Source organism: Lemur catta, chromosome 3 (genome assembly GCF_020740605.2).
Source record: "Lemur catta isolate mLemCat1 chromosome 3, mLemCat1.pri, whole genome shotgun sequence".
NCBI lineage: Eukaryota > Metazoa > Chordata > Mammalia > Primates > Lemuridae > Lemur > Lemur catta.
The window spans coordinates 52,068,744-52,084,396 of NC_059130.1; the positions used below are offsets into that span (position 1 = coordinate 52,068,744).

The 15,653-nt window shown below is 38.4% G+C and overlaps 1 protein-coding gene across 5 annotated transcripts in view; it reads left to right on the forward strand.

The window, feature by feature from the left end:
- ARHGAP29 (Rho GTPase activating protein 29) overlaps positions 1 to 15,190 on the forward strand; it is a 75,539-nt gene extending 60,349 nt beyond the window's left edge. For all 5 annotated transcript variants that reach the window (XM_045547497.1, XM_045547499.1, XM_045547500.1 and 2 more), the window contains 8 exons: positions 2,166 to 2,264; positions 3,781 to 3,920; positions 4,167 to 4,355; positions 4,963 to 5,100; positions 9,760 to 9,992; positions 10,737 to 11,064; positions 11,196 to 11,304; positions 14,029 to 15,190. In XM_045547497.1, coding sequence (XP_045403453.1) covers positions 2,166 to 2,264; positions 3,781 to 3,920; positions 4,167 to 4,355; positions 4,963 to 5,100; positions 9,760 to 9,992; positions 10,737 to 11,064; positions 11,196 to 11,304; positions 14,029 to 14,903 — 2,111 coding nt within the window. In that variant the 3' untranslated portion in view covers positions 14,904 to 15,190. The remainder of the gene's footprint in view (positions 1 to 2,165; positions 2,265 to 3,780; positions 3,921 to 4,166; positions 4,356 to 4,962; positions 5,101 to 9,759; positions 9,993 to 10,736; positions 11,065 to 11,195; positions 11,305 to 14,028) is intronic.
- The last annotated feature ends 463 nt before the right edge of the window (positions 15,191 to 15,653 follow it).

The following is a 15,653-nucleotide window of genomic DNA, read 5'->3' on the forward strand; positions in this document are numbered from 1 at the left end:
GTAAATACATGTACAGCTTTAAAAAAATAATAAAACAAACCCTCATATATTCACCACCCAGCCAAAGAAGTAGATCATTATCAGTACGTTAGAAGCCCCCGGTGTACACCTCCTTGATAACATTGCCCTATCTCCCACTAGAATAAACCACTATGCTGAATTTTTAAAATCATTCCCTATTTTTAATGGTTTTAGTAACTGTATATAGTAGTTTTGCCTTCTTGTGAATGATATAAATGAAATCATGTTTTTCTTTTGTGACTTCATTCATACATTTTTTTTGAGATCCATATTGATATAGGTAGCCATCTTTATTTTCCCTGCTGTATAGTATTCTATTATATGAACATAACTATCATCTATCTTTTGGGTTGTTTTGTATTAATAGTTAATTGCTATAATGCACAGTGTCGTTATGGAAATTCTTGTGCCTGTAATTACTTATTCTTGTTAATTTTTTACAAATCTACTTTAAGATACTTTGATATAGATTGTCTTCTAGTCCTCAGAGAGGCAGACAGTGTAGGTGTTTTGAACTCTCCCTTAGTGGCTTCAAAGAGAGTAACTTGCCTTAGGTTACACAGCTGACAGGAGAAGAAGGTAGCACTTGCACCCGTGAGATTCTTACTTCAGCATTCTTTCTTCTCTACCAAAGACTACTTCAGTCTTGTTCTTTCTGGGTATATTCCTTCCTCCTAGAATCTTGAGAGAGAGATTAATAGGATTTAACTGCCCTCAAATTCTAAGGCCTTTTTCTGTTTAGCATTTTGTATATTACAGAAGTGTTACTCATTTAAATAAATCTCTTGTTTAAAGTTAGGAAAATTTTTCCATGCAGCACTGGGGTTTGTAGACTGATTATCAGCTGTCACTTTACCGCCTCCTTTAAAACTAGCACTGTCAAAGGGACATCCTAGAGAGGCGAGCCTAAGTATTTAGCTGAATATTTATAATGAGCTCTGTAAAAACAAACTGGTTCTAGCTAGCTCCAGAAATTCTGGCCCAATCTAGAGCAAGCCCTAAATTATTTGGGATCCTGTAACACTTCATGAGAGAAAGACAAAAATTTGGAAACCTGATCACCTGATAATGGGCAAAGATCTGGGAATACGTCACCTAGGAAAGAGGAAAATTGGGGACATAACAGCTATCTTCAAATACTGGAAGTGAAAAGGAATTAAAGTTAAGTGCATGTTTTCTCCTTGGGGGAAAAATATGACCAAAGACTGAAATTTATAGGGAGGCAGATTTCTGCTCTATAATGTAAGGAATCCATTTTAGAATTAGAACAGTTCTAAAATGGAATGTGTGACCTTGTGATTTCTTAGTTATTGGGAACACATTCAAAGCAAAAACTAGATGACCACCTTTAGGCATATTGTGAAGACAAAATCCTTTTTGGAAGAGGATGTTGTTTAAAATCATTTGTGAAAAGCCTTTCTAACTCTAAAGCTAGCACTGTTAAGGCCTTGAGTTAAAGTGAACTGATTTCTTCCACTTAGATCTAGGCCTGTTTATGATATCAGCAGGGAGTAAATAAACCTCATTCCCAGGCAGGCTGCTTCCAAACACGCTTCTATACACTTGGCGGTGTCCTTTGTCGACGTAGCTCGAATCCTGTGATCTGAACTCCCTGTCAGGTATCACTGGGCTGGGGTTCCTGGTTCCTGGTGTCCTGTCTTACTAGGAACATAAATGGGAGGTTACTATTGTAGTGTTGTGTTCAAAGATTCTTTGTGTATTTTAGAAAGCTTTAGGTTGTATTGTATACATTTATTTATAACTTAGTTCAACAAACACTTAATGACAACTTCATTATTGTGCCAGCAACTCTGTCAGCTATTACATATAAGACATGAATGGAAAATACTACCTATCCTTGTGGAGCTTACAATCTCTAACACTTACTGTCAGAAACTGGCAATAAAGTCTCATTGGAATATATGATCCTCAGTTTTTAAATTTGTTTGAAATAGTCAGATTTGGTTAAATTTCCTTTTGCTCCTAGGAATAAGTATCAAAATTCCCTGTTATCCAGAGTGTGGATTTTTACATTGAAGCTAATAAAATACTATGACTTGTATTATTCCAAAAGGATGGTCATTACCCATTTCTGTAATTCTACAGTGAATGGTCAGATAATTGTATCCACAATTTTCTTTTAGGAGATTTTCATCGAAAACTTCCACGAACTCCATCCAGTGGAACCATGTCCTCTGCAGATGATCTAGATGAAAGAGAGCCACCTTCCCCTTCAGAAGCTGGTATTGTATTCACCTTAATTAAATCTCACTAAACAAGTTGAATCAGTAGCACTGCATGCTGTTAGAAAAACAGTATGATTTTAAAGAATCATTACTTTGCTATGTATTAAACAAAAGGTATCACAATGACTTGAATATAGCCCAGGAATTATGTATGAGTTGAAAAAGTATTAATCAAATGTTACAAGCATAAGAATAAGTAGGACAGGCATGATGACTCACGCCTGTAATCTTAGCACTCTGGGAGGCCAAGGTGGGAGGATTGCTTGAGGTCAGGAGTTCGAGACAAACCTGAGCAAGAGCAAGACCCTGTGTCTACTAAAAAAAAAAAAAAAAAAAAAAATTAGCTGGGTATCTTGGCACATGCCTGTAGTCCCAGCCCACTTGGGAGGCCAAGGCAGAAGGATTGCTTGAGCCCAGGAGTTTGAAGTTGCAGTAGGCTATGGTGAGGCCACTGCACTGTATCCTGGGTGACTGAACGACAGTGTGTCTCAAAAGGAAAAAGAAAAATCAGCTGGGTGTGGTGGCATGCACCTGTAGTCCCAGCTACTCAGGAGGCTTAGGCAGGAGAGTTGCTTGAACCCAGGAGTGTGAGGTTGCTGTGAGCTATCATGACGCCGCCGTACTCTATCCCAGGCAACAGAGCAATACCTTGTCTCCCATTAAAAAAAAGAATAAGTAGCAAAACTACTAGATCTAAAATGTATTAGTATGGTGCTAATGTAGGAGGCTAGATACTGTGCTTTCTTTCATAAAACTAATACAGTGATTTAGTGTTAAAAGGCTTGCAATACATGAGAAAGTCTAAAAAAATCTCCTTCAAAAGAAACAATGCAAGAAGCCAAACAGGAAAGGTAAATAAGTATACTTGTTGAGGACAAGGAAAATTGTGGATGTGGAAGGATATAAAAGTAAAGTCAATTACCTTAGTGACTTGGATTAGATTCATATAAATTAGTTTTGTATATTTGATACCTCCAGATTCCTGTTTTGACATCATTTCTTAAATTAATGGAACATCTGACCTCCAGTATGGTATTAGTATGTAACTAGCTAGTATTAGCTACAATTTTATAATGAATTAAGAATAGGTTTATCCTTAATGCAAATAATGCTGACATGCTAACCTCATCTAGCTATTTTTCTTTGAAGTGTTTATAGGGACTTTTTCTAAGAATGTAATGCCACTTATAGACACTCTTCCCAGTTCTGTAAAGGGTATATTAGTAACAACGTAAATTTGCTGATTCTAAAAACATTATGTCATGCTATTTTAGAATTTTCTCATTGATTTGTTGGTGGTTTTTACTCAAAGCTGAAAAGTTTGATAAATGTATATGCCTTTTAAGAGATCTATAAATTGGATACTTATTTTGATGTTACAAATTCAAAGTAATAGCTTTTTGTAATATATGAATGACTGCAAAATCTAAAGCTTATTCAAAATACATGCTCACATGGTATAATTTTTCTGTAATCACACAGTTTTTATATACTAACCTATTTTTGTTGCAAGGACCCAATTCTCTTGGAACATTTAAGAAAACATTGATGTCAAAGGCAGCTCTCACTCACAAGTTTCGCAAATTGAGATCCCCCACGAAATGTAGGGATTGTGATGGCATTGTAGTGTTCCAAGGTGTTGAATGTGAAGAGGTAAGACCTTCCTGGAATTGCATTGGCCCCTTTATGCTTACTTATTAGGATCTTATGCAGATATATTTTTAATAAATTATGCCAGTGTACCTTCTATAATTTTGTATTTCATTTTGCTGTTAAATGTATTTCAAACACAATATCTTTTAAGCGGATTTTTGTTATATTACTCTCTATCTATAGTTTGCCCGTTTGTGAATAGTTTCAAGGTGAATTAACCAGTTTTAAACTATCATTTTCTTGTAGTGTCTCCTTGTTTGTCATCGAAAGTGTTTGGAAAATTTAGTCATCATTTGTGGTCATCAGAAACTACCAGGAAAAATACACTTATTTGGAGCAGAATTCACACAAGTTGCAAAAAAGGAACCAGATGGCATCCCTTTTGTACTTAAAATGTGCGCTTCAGAGATCGAAAATAGAGCCTTATGTCTACAGGTACATTGTAACTCTTAAAACTTAAAACTTAAAAGCATAAATACACCCAGGCATGGTGGCTGACTCCTGTAATCCTACTACTTTGGGAAGCCGAGGTGGGAGGATTGCTTGAGGCCAGGAGGTTGAGACCAGCCTGAGCAAGAGTAAGACCCCATCTCTACTAAAAATAGAAAAATTAGCCAGGCATGGTGGTGTGTGCGCCTGTAGTCCCAGCTACTCAGGAGGCTGACACAGGAGGATTGCTTGAGCCCAGGACTTTGAGGTTTCAGTGAGCTGTGATGGTGACACTGTACTCTAGCCCAGGCAGCAGAAGACATAAATGCCTGTGTGATTTGTTCTAAGGAAAAGGAGGCTTTAAAGGAAAATAGTTTTTTTTCAGTTTTTAATAATTTAATTTATTCACATTTCTTTAGAACATGTATTTTAGTTTTTGGTATTAATATTTTAGTATTTTAATTTTTATCTAAAATACTTTAAAAAATGGAAACATCTCACCTTGAAGGACTGTGTAAAAAAAAATGGAAATAGACACATCAAATATATTTAGATATCTGCATGTAACTGTTTGTACTAAAACAGAATTTTGTAAACTTTTTTTCTACTCAAGGGAATTTATCGTGTTTGTGGAAACAAAATAAAAACTGAAAAACTATGTCAAGCTTTGGAGAATGGAATACACTTGGTAGACATGGCAGAATTTAGTTCACATGACATCTGTGACGTCTTGAAATTATACCTTCGACAGGTAAAATTTTTACCCTTAAAACCTACTGCTAAATAAAAAAGAGCAAAAATATAATTTGTATGTTGCTGATAACATTTGCTATAATATGTTTTCATTGGCATAGACTATACTGATATCTTTCTAATTATTGTATAGATCAAAGAGTATATAAATATATATGTACAGTTTAAAGAGCAATAATAATAAAAATAAGTTCCTGTCACCCAACTTAGGAAAACCAATTACTATACCTTATAAAAGACTCCCATGTGCCTCTTCCAATTTGCAGCCTACCAATTCTACCTAAGAGACCTTTCCTAACCATTTTAATAACTCCCTTTGTTTTCTTAGTAGTTTCAATAGCTGTTATTCATTCCTAAACAATGTATCTTTAAGTTTTGGAAAAGCAACTTGAAAGCATAAACCTAGCTATGTAAGGAAACCCAGTATCCACACTGTTATATGAAGATTCAGTAGATATAACAGTGTGTGGATCATAATCTGGCTTTGCTTTCATTGATATTTTCAAATAGCTATTGTGGGAGGTCATTGGGAAAGGTCATGAATGCGTCCTGGGAGGATGAAATGCACCATTATTGGGACATCAGGCAGGGCTATCCTATAAGCTCAATGCTGCATATACTAGCTGGAATATGGTCAGCAAGTTTTCTTTTTCTGTGTTCACTGTTGTACCTATAGTTTACAGGAGTAGGTCCAAAGAAAACACATCTGTGGAGTGAAATAAATGGTGTTAATGGCTTCAGGCTGCAGCTTGTGGAGGGGTTACAGGAACTTAATCAGCACATTGTCATGAGCCAAGTACAAAAGAGGTCTGAGCCAAGCCCACTTGGCCTTCTGTCCTCAGGTGAAAATAAAGGGATAATGGCAGAAAGAATAGTGATGATAGTACTCAACATGTCAGTCTCTGCAGTTCTCTGGCTGCAGTCTGGCTCCATTTTAAAATTAATTGATTTTTTAATTGACATTTAAAAATTATGCACATTTATGGGGTACATAGTGATGTTTCAATATATATCGTATAGTAGTCAGATCAAGGTAATTAGCATATCCATCATCCCAAACATTTATCATTTCTTTGTGTTGGAAACACTCAATATCCTCCTTTTAGCTATTTGAAACTGTGTAATATATTTTTGTTAACTATAGTCATCCTACAGCAGTATAGAAATCTAGAACTTATTCCTCCTGTCTAGCTATAATTTTGTACTGGATCTCTTATAATATGGTGAATAGCTGTCACCCTGGGATCTCTCTTCTCCATCCTCCCCACTTTTGTCTTCCTCATTTTGGGTTTGGTGTCCTATTTTGGTCATGCCCATACTTGAGCAAGGTGGAATAGGAGTAAATATTTGAAACCTTATTTATCCGTGAATGTCTTTATTCTACTCTCTTAAATGGAAATGTAATAGTGTGAATAGTGTGGAAGGTTATAGTATTCTAGGCTGCAAGTTATTTTTCTTCAGAATTTTGAAGGCTTTTTTTTCTCTTTGAAGTCTGAAATCAGTCTCATTTCATTTCTGACTCTGTGTATGTGGCCTATTTTATCTCATTGAAAGCTGGTAGAATCTTCTTTCCCCCAACTATCCTGAAATTTCATAATGATGTGCCTTAATATGGGTGTATGTTTATCCACTATTCTGGGCACCCCATGAGCTCTATCAATCTGGTTAGTTTTTTAGTTCTTGGAACTTTTCTTTATTTTGTTGCTCATTTCCTCTCCTCTATTTCTCTCTACTTTCTATCTGGAACTCTTATTTGGATACTTGACAACCTGTACTCGTTCTCTAGTTCCCTTACCTTTTCTCTGTTATTTATTTATTTTTTTGTTTTTGTTTTCTTTCAACACTTACTAAGAGATTTCCTCAGCTTTATTTTTTTCCCCTGCTATAAACTATTTCTTTACTGATATTATGTTTTAATTTCCAAGAACTCTGGCTTTTTCTTCTTTTTATAGCTTTCTTTCTTTTTTTAATGAATGCAGTATCTTATCTACCTGAGAATATTCAGGGTTTTTTTTTTAGAGAGTTATTTTCTCTGCATATCCTCTAGCCCTGTCCAATAGAAATATAATGTGAGCCACATGTATAATACTAAATTCTCTAGTAGCTACATAAAAATAAATAACGTTAATTTTAATATTTTATTAGAAATATCATTTGAACATTTAATCAGTATTTTTAATTTTTAATGAAATATTTTCCCCCCCCTTTTTTTTTTGGTATTGAGTCTTTAAAATCTGATGTGTATTGTTCATTTAGAGCTGCAGTCCCTAACCTCTGGGCTGCAGACTGGTACCAGTCCATGGCCTATTAGGAACCAGGCCACGCAGCAGGCCAGCAAGTGAAGCTTCATCTGTATTTACAGCTGCTCCCCATTGCTCACATCACCACATAAGCTCAACCTCCTGTCAGATCAACAGCAGCATTAGATTCTCGTAGGAGCGCAAACCCTAGTGTAAACTGCATGTGTGAGGAATCTAGGTTGTGCGCTCCTTATGAGATCTAATGGCTGATGATCTGAGGTGGAGCTGAGGCAGTGATGCTAGTGCCAAGGAGTGGCTGCAAGTACAGATTATCAGTAGCAGAGAGATTTGACTGCACAATAAATGTAATGTGCTTGAATCATCCCCAAAACATCCCCCATCTCCCCGCTTTCCTCTCCTCCCGACCCCTGTCCATGGAAAAATTATCTTCTATGAAACCAGTCCCTGGTGCCAAAAAGGTTGAGGACTGCTAATTTAGAGCACATCCCAACTTGAACCAGCCTCATTTCCAGTGCTCCGTAGCCATATGTGTCTAGTGGCCACCATATTGATAGCATAGTTGTAGACCTTTTAAGTTGTTTTGGTTTTTTTTCCCCTACCCATTTTGGTTTCTGTCTTCCCTAGCTGTTTGCTTAAAATGAAAGATTTAGGAATTGAAATCTCTTTGGAAGCTCTTGAACCCATGAAGGCTTTGAGCTTTATTGGAGGATGATCTAGGTGGGCTGTTTGGGAAACACCTGATGTCTGTATCTCTAGGTCTCTACTCTTGGGCTGGTCTGATACTCCTTGCCTAGAGTGTGGTGCCAGTCCTCGGGGAGACCAGTAGGGTATGAAAGCTGCAGAATTTCTACATTCAGTGTGTGTAGAGTTGCTACATCTCCATTTTCAGGTAGTTGCCCATCTGTCCCTTATGCTTGACATTGCCCATCCAGAGACCCTGTTGTATACTGAGCAGAGAAGAAAATCTCCAGATTTCTGGGGAAGAGATTGCTTAGGAGGTTGGAGTGGAGACAAGAATCTTCTCAGGTAGCTTAGATCTCACCCTCCCACAGGATCAGAGGACCTAGTGCTGACAGTCTATGAGTCTCCTTGGGATTCTGTAAATCATGTTGGTTCATAGTTTGGGGTTTCAGTTTTCTCAGAACTGCTAAGTCAGCATTCGTTCATCTGTTTTTCAGCTTGTGAAATGTTGCTTTTGTCTCCTCTCCTATACTCCCAGTCCTTGTGGGCTTTTACTGCATTTTAGTAGGGTTGCAGGGAGGAAAGAAATTAGGTATAATTGTTGGATCTGCCATGGTAGCCCAGGAAACTATTCAACTCTTTAATCACATTTTACAGGATGCTCAACTGAAAAATGGAGGCTGAGTGCCTTTGAATGGCTATAAATCTCATGAATCATCCTTTATCTTTTCTGGCCAGTCAGACAGAGGAAATGAATGGGGTCCAATACTTTCAGGTCTCATTCTATCTCAGGAATATTGTGTGACCAAGACTTTCATGTAGGAAACCATGCTCAATTTTTACAACAGTATTAGAGAGTAGCTTTCATTTTACTCATTTACTATGTGGGAAACCTGAAGCTCCAAGAGGTTAAGTGACTTCCTTCAGATCCCAGAGTGCTGGAGGTAGAAATTGATCTCAAGACTGCCTCTCTCTAGAATCAGCAGGGGAAACCAGAGAGAGGGGACCTACTTCACCACAGATAATATAGGACATCACGTAACCTTATTTTCCATTGCAGAGCCAGTAGAAATGTTGAAATTCATTATGGCAGTGGGCAGATCAAAATGGCATGCCCTTTGTTAGTTCAAGAGAGAAACAACTTCTTTTGACTTTCTTATGGCAATTGAAATTGTATTTAAAAATTAGATAAATAAAATGTTGACAGTGTTTTTCTTATAGTTCATATTGTCTGATGGTAATCTTTAGTGTGGCCCAAGTAAAACACAAGGGACCTATACCATTTTTTTCTTTCTGTCTCCCCCATAGCAATAAAATTCAATTTATCAGCTTTTCTAATAAATTTGTCTTTGTTCATTATCCTGGACTTGTTTGAGTAAAATAGTTGAAGATCATACTAACTTTGGGACAGTCATGAATGTAATTGGTAGAAGAGATATATGTCAGTTTTAAAATTCCACATGCAGCTTTAAGTTTAGGTTAGAGTTTTACTGATTATCAGTTGCCTCATTTTTAATATAGGTAAAATTTATGGTGATGATTTAAGGCTCACATTATATAGGTCATATCTGCAGCAAACATACGTACATTTCTAAATGTGGATTGACTTTTGTTAATCTGAAGAGACTTAGCAAATCTTTCAATAACTATCAGTGATAGTTGACTATTAACAGAAAAACTAGAATGATATTCCTAATGTAATTTTACTTTTTTAGCTCCCAGAGCCATTTATTTTATTTCGATTGTACAAGGAATTTATAGACCTTGCAAAAGAGATCCAGCGTGTAAATGAAGAACAAGAGACAAAAAAGGATAGCCCTGAGGACAAAAAGTGGCCAAATATGTGTATAGAAATGAAACGAATTCTTCTAAAAAGCAAGGACCTTCTGAGACAATTGCCAGCATCAAATTTGAACAGTCTTCATTACCTCATAGTACATCTTAAGCGGTAAGAATTTTATGTAAATAGAACATCTGTTAATGTGTAGATAATTGATTAGTTTTTTGTTTTTAATTGTGGCAAAATACATATAAAATTTACCATCTTAATTATTTTTAAGTATACAGTTGAGTAGTGTTAAGTACATTTACATTATTGTGTTATTTTTTAAATGAACATTTCATTTCTAACGTATAAGAGAAGGGAGACATTGAATATATATGTTCATGCAGCCAATGTCATTGGCTCAGCTGTGTCCTGTATGCCAGGCTCTAGCTGGGGGAAACAAGGATGAAAACAGAGTTTCTGCCATCTGTTGGGCTTATCAGCTTGGAGGACAGACCTGCAGACCAGTGGAGTTACAGCATCATTCTTATTCTAACAGGGCTATGCACAGCATGCCAAGGAAGATGAGGGTGAAAGGGCTAAAACAGAGGACGTATCCCTTGAGTCAGACATAAAGAACTGAGTATTGATTTGACGGACAAAGAATGTGTGCAGGAACAGCATTCCAGGCAGAGGGTAACAGACACAGACAAGAGAGCATTTTGCATTTGGGAAGTACAAGTAAATTGTTAAGGCCACAACATAGCAAGTAGTAGCAGGAACTGAGCTAGGTAGAGGCCTGATAAAGAAAGTCTTGTGTACCTGGCCGATGAGCTGACCATCTGCTCATACTGTTCCCATAGTAAACTACCATGAAGGAACCCTAATAGGCAAATTTCAAACAGCTTTATGTGTTCTACTTTGCAGGGTAGTAGATCATGCAGAAGAAAACAAGATGAACTCCAAAAATTTGGGGGTGATATTTGGACCAAGTCTCATTAGGCCAAGGCCCACAACTGCTCCTGTCACCATCTCCTCCCTTGCTGAATATTCACATCAAGCGCGGTTGGTAGAGTTCCTCATTACTTACTCACAGAAGATCTTCGATGGGTCCCTACAGCCTCAAGATGTTGTGTGTAGTACAGGCGGTGTTGCACCTCAGGTTGACCAAGGCTGTCTTCTGAAGTCTCCATTATCACCAGAAGAAAGAGACCCAGAACATTCCATGAAATCACTATTTTTTTCTTCAAAGGAAGTGAGTTTTTACCTTTATGGAATTATATTAGAAGTTTGTGATGTTTGTGTTAGCAAGTTGAAAATCTTTGAACTGTTTACTTTAAGGTATGTTTTGTGTCTTCAAGTTTAAAAATTCTCCTCCATCAACAGGATATCCATACTGCAAGTAGTGAAAACAAAATTTTTGAACCAGCTACATCATTTGAGGAATCAGAACGCAAGCAAAATGCATTGGAAAAATATAATGCATGTCTCAGTGGTGAGTGGCCATGTAAAAAAATGTTCGTTGACTTAAAATTTTGCCAATAAAGCATAGTTAAAAGCCAAGCTGAGTGGAGGTGAAGGAAGTTAGAGAACAAAACTTTATTAGTTAATATATCTTGGCTAGCCATTGAGAAAGTTGCCTGTTACTATAACTTGCATTTCCCACCCCCTACCTGCCCCTCCCTCCCCCTGAGACAGGGTCTTGCTCTTTTGCCCAGCTTAGAGTGTAGTGGCACAATCATAGCCCAGTGCAGCCTCAACCTCCTGGGCTCAAGTGGTCCTCCTGCCTCAGCCTCCTGGGTAGGTGGGACTATAGAGACACACCACCATGCCCAGCTAATTTTTTAAAGTTTTTTTGTAGAGATGGGGTCTCTCACTATGTTGCCTGGGCTGGTCTCATTCTTGACCTCAAGCGGTCCTTCCGCCTAGACCTCCCAAAGTGCTGGGATTACAGGCATGAGCCACTGCACCAGTCTACCTTGTATTTAAATGAATGTCATTCTTCATAGTAATCTTCCTTATAAAAGGACTTCTTGTAGCTCATAAATGTTTTTTGTGTTCCTTCTGAAAATGTTCTGTTTTTCTTCTTTTTTATTTTATTTTATTTTATTTTATTTTTTTGAGACACAGCCTCACTCTGTCACCCAAGCTAGAGTGCAGCAGCAGCATCGTAGCTCACTGTAAACTCAACTCCCGGGCTCGAGCCATTATCCTGCCTCCGCCTCCCAAATAGCTGGGACTAGAGGCATGCGCCACCACGCCTGGCTAATTTTTCTATTTTCTGTAGAGACAGGATCTCACTCTTGCTCAGGCCAGCCTCAAACTCCTGACCTCAAGCGATCCTCCTGCCTCTGCCTCCCAGAGTGCTAGGATTACAGGCGAGAGCCACCAAACCCAGCCCACTAGCATCTTCTGTTACCGTAGTTTAGGGTATTGATGTAACTGCTCATAAAAATCAAACTAGACTTCTGAAATTCAAAAAATTTAGACCCCTAAAATTTTTTTACATGCTTTTTCCCTGTGGCCCTCCTTTAACCCATTAAGCACATATATGTTTTTAATTTCTTTGACGGTAGTCATTCACTGCTTTTCTCTATATGATAATTTTAGTAGCAGTGATAAGTAGCTGTCAAGCTAGTGGGAAAGCTTTCATTTGGTATTGTAATTCCACATTGTTACAACTAAATTCCAATTTTTCACTATATAGCCATACATTTTTAACTTAACGTGTAATCAGATATCAATAAGCATAGCCTAATAGGGTCTAAAAAGGAAGGGAAGTATCATTCACCAAGTACCTGCCTATTCCATGCAAAGCACTGTGCTTATTGTTTAATTCCATTTATCTGATTGGATCTTTGTCTAACAGCTCTATGCTTTAAAGTATATATATAATTAGCCTCATTCAACCCATAGCTAACAATCTGAGAGAGGTTAAGTAATGCCAAAGGTGATACCCCTAATAAATTGTTCAGTCAGGATTTGAACCTAGTCAGATTCCTATTTCTGTGCTTACTTCACTAACCCATAATGTAGGGCTCCCAATTAGGAATAGTAATACTAACTAACGGCATTTTCCAGTGCTTATTGTATACAAGATAATTCTACACACATTTCTGATTAGATCATTTAGATCACACAACAACACAGACATCCTTATGAGTCTTTTCTGACAGAGGAAGACACGTAGGACAGTGGGATCACCCTGCCCAGTGCAGAAGTGGTAGGTAGAGCTGAGTGAGGGCCCAGACACCTGGGCTTCAGAGTCTGCACTCTCCTCTGTGCTGTAAGGTTTCCCCTCGGAACTTTAAGAATACACTTTGGTGCTTATAGTCCAACTGCAAAGAGTCAGCTCCCTGAGAATGGTCTATAAATGTGGGGAAGGACCCCAGAAAGCAGATCAAGAGGGTGTTGCCTTGGAACTCAGGGAAGAGCAGTCACAGGTGAGGAGGGAAGTAGGAAGAGAGGACCACTGAAAAGTGATTCTGGCGGGCACCTGTCTGCAGAACACTGCCCCAGAGACGTGGGAGAGGGACCAGGTGGCAGGGAGAGGACTGCATGTTGTGCTAGGGGCCAGCTGCAGCTTGGAGTCAGGATGGCGTCAAGGCACGCAGTTGTTGACGTTTTTCCTCAGTAAAGAGAAAGGAGAGCAAGCAGAGGGCTGAAACTAGCCAGGAATTGAAGTTTTTTGGATAGATGCAGCAACCACGGACAGGGTTTGAGGAGCTGAGGGTTTTAGGTGAGAAAACATGGAGCACGGGTCCAGACTAGAGAAGAAAGTAAATCTGCAAGCAAAGGAGGAACAGGGTGTCCTTTTTACTTAACATAAACTATTCAACCTTAATTTGACAGGGTGGATGTTGTACTTCATTAGTTGATCAGCTGTGGAGAGTATCTAAGGCTTTTGATCTGATAGGTTGTCAGTGTGGGTGAGTGTAACGGAAAAGCAGATTGAGTGGGTTGGCAAAACCCTTGGGCTGCAGGGCACAGCTGCATGTGGTTGGTGTGTAAATTGGTGTAACTTTTCTGAGGTTAATTTACCAATGTCTGCCTGTTGAAATCGTGACAGTCTTTTGACCTAGAAAATACTTGTTCTTGCACAGCACAAAGAAAGACGTTACTTCAGCTAGTATTTTTTTGTTTTGTTTTGTTTTTACTAACATGTGGTGTATTTTGTAGCTGTTCATTATATTTATTTAAATAAATCTTTCTTTTTCAGACACCAAAGTGTATTTGCTTCTAGACCAAGAGCTTGAATCAGCATCCCAAAAGATAGAAGATAAGCCATTTACTCTGAAATCTGTCAGGGCAGCAAACATGGTGGAGAGGCATACTCCAAGGACTAAGATTAGACCTGTAAGTTTACCTGTAGACAGACTACTTCTTGCAAGCCCTCCTAATGAGAGAAATGGCAGAAATATGGGAAATGAAAATTTAGACAAGTTTTGCAAGGATCCTTCCTTTGAAGGAGTTAATAGAAAAGACACTCCTACCACTGTTTGTTCCAAATTTAATGGCTTTGAACAGCAGACTCTACAGAAATCTCAGGACAAACAGCATGAACAAAACAACGTAACTGCCAAGGCTACGGTGAGTGTGCCCAGTGCACTGCAGGAAAAAGGAGTGGTGACAAGCATCAGGATTGGTGGGGACCATTCCAGCAGTGCCTGCCAGCCCAGTAAGCCATCCGTAGAGCTGGGCAGGTCAGCAGGAGAGGCATCTGAGAGACGGTCCTCCGATTCCTACCCTCTCACTCCCCTCAGAGCACCCAGAACACTGCAGCCCCAACACTGGACAACATTTTATAAACCACATACTCCTCCTGCCAGCAGTGTCAGGGATAATGAAGAGAAACCAGCTTCGCCCTTGGCAGCAGTGCCACCTGGCACAGCTCACGATCCCCGGGGTCATGTGGTGAAATCAGTGCCAGACCAGGACAAAGCACCAGCTAGTCCTGGTCAGCTGATTAGTCGGCCTAAAGAGAACTCTGAGGAGCATGGCTTGCCTGATGGGAATCCAGCGTGTCAGAGACCAAGGCTAAAACGAATGCAACAGTTTGAAGACCCTGAAGATGAAATCCCACAATTTGTATAGGGTTGTCAAAATTCAGGCTTTCTTTTTTTGTTTTTTTTTTTTTTTTTTTTTTTTTTTTTTGTGGCATTGTGTTTGTTTTGTGAAAGAATGTTTTGATGGGGCCCCTTTTGTATAGGATTGCCAAATTGTGGATTTTACTTTTTGTCATATTGAATTATTCTCTGTTGGTCATATTGAATGGTAGAATGTTGATAGGGCCACATTTGTGCCTCACTGGAATTTTTTTTTTTTCTTTTTGAGACAGAGTCTTGTTCTGTCGCCCTGGGTAGAGTGCATTGGCATCAGCCTAGCTCACTGCACCTCAAACTCCTGGGCTCAAGCAATCCTCCTGCCTCAGCCTCTTGAGTAGCTGGGACTACAGGCACTCTCCACTGGACCCAGCTAATTTTTCTGTTCTTAGTAGAGACAGGGTTTCACTCTTGCTTAGGCTGGTGGAATTATCTTTAAATTCTGTATTTTTGAAATTGTGAATAAAATAGGTGGATTCATATTTTTTAAAGTTCAGTTGACTTTCCCTGTAAAATGGTCCATTTAAATGCATCCCTAATATATGATATAGTTCTCAACTAATAGGTGCAATTAGGGAAAATCAGCTTTATTTTTTGGAGTGAAACTCAGTGCTTATTTATAAAAGGATGTTTCTGAATGCAAGTGCCTGAAAGATTTTTGTTTGGTATGAATATGTTTTTTTCACACAATTTTATAGCACATCTTTGATCATTTGTGCTTTTATGGTATGTATGTAAGTTT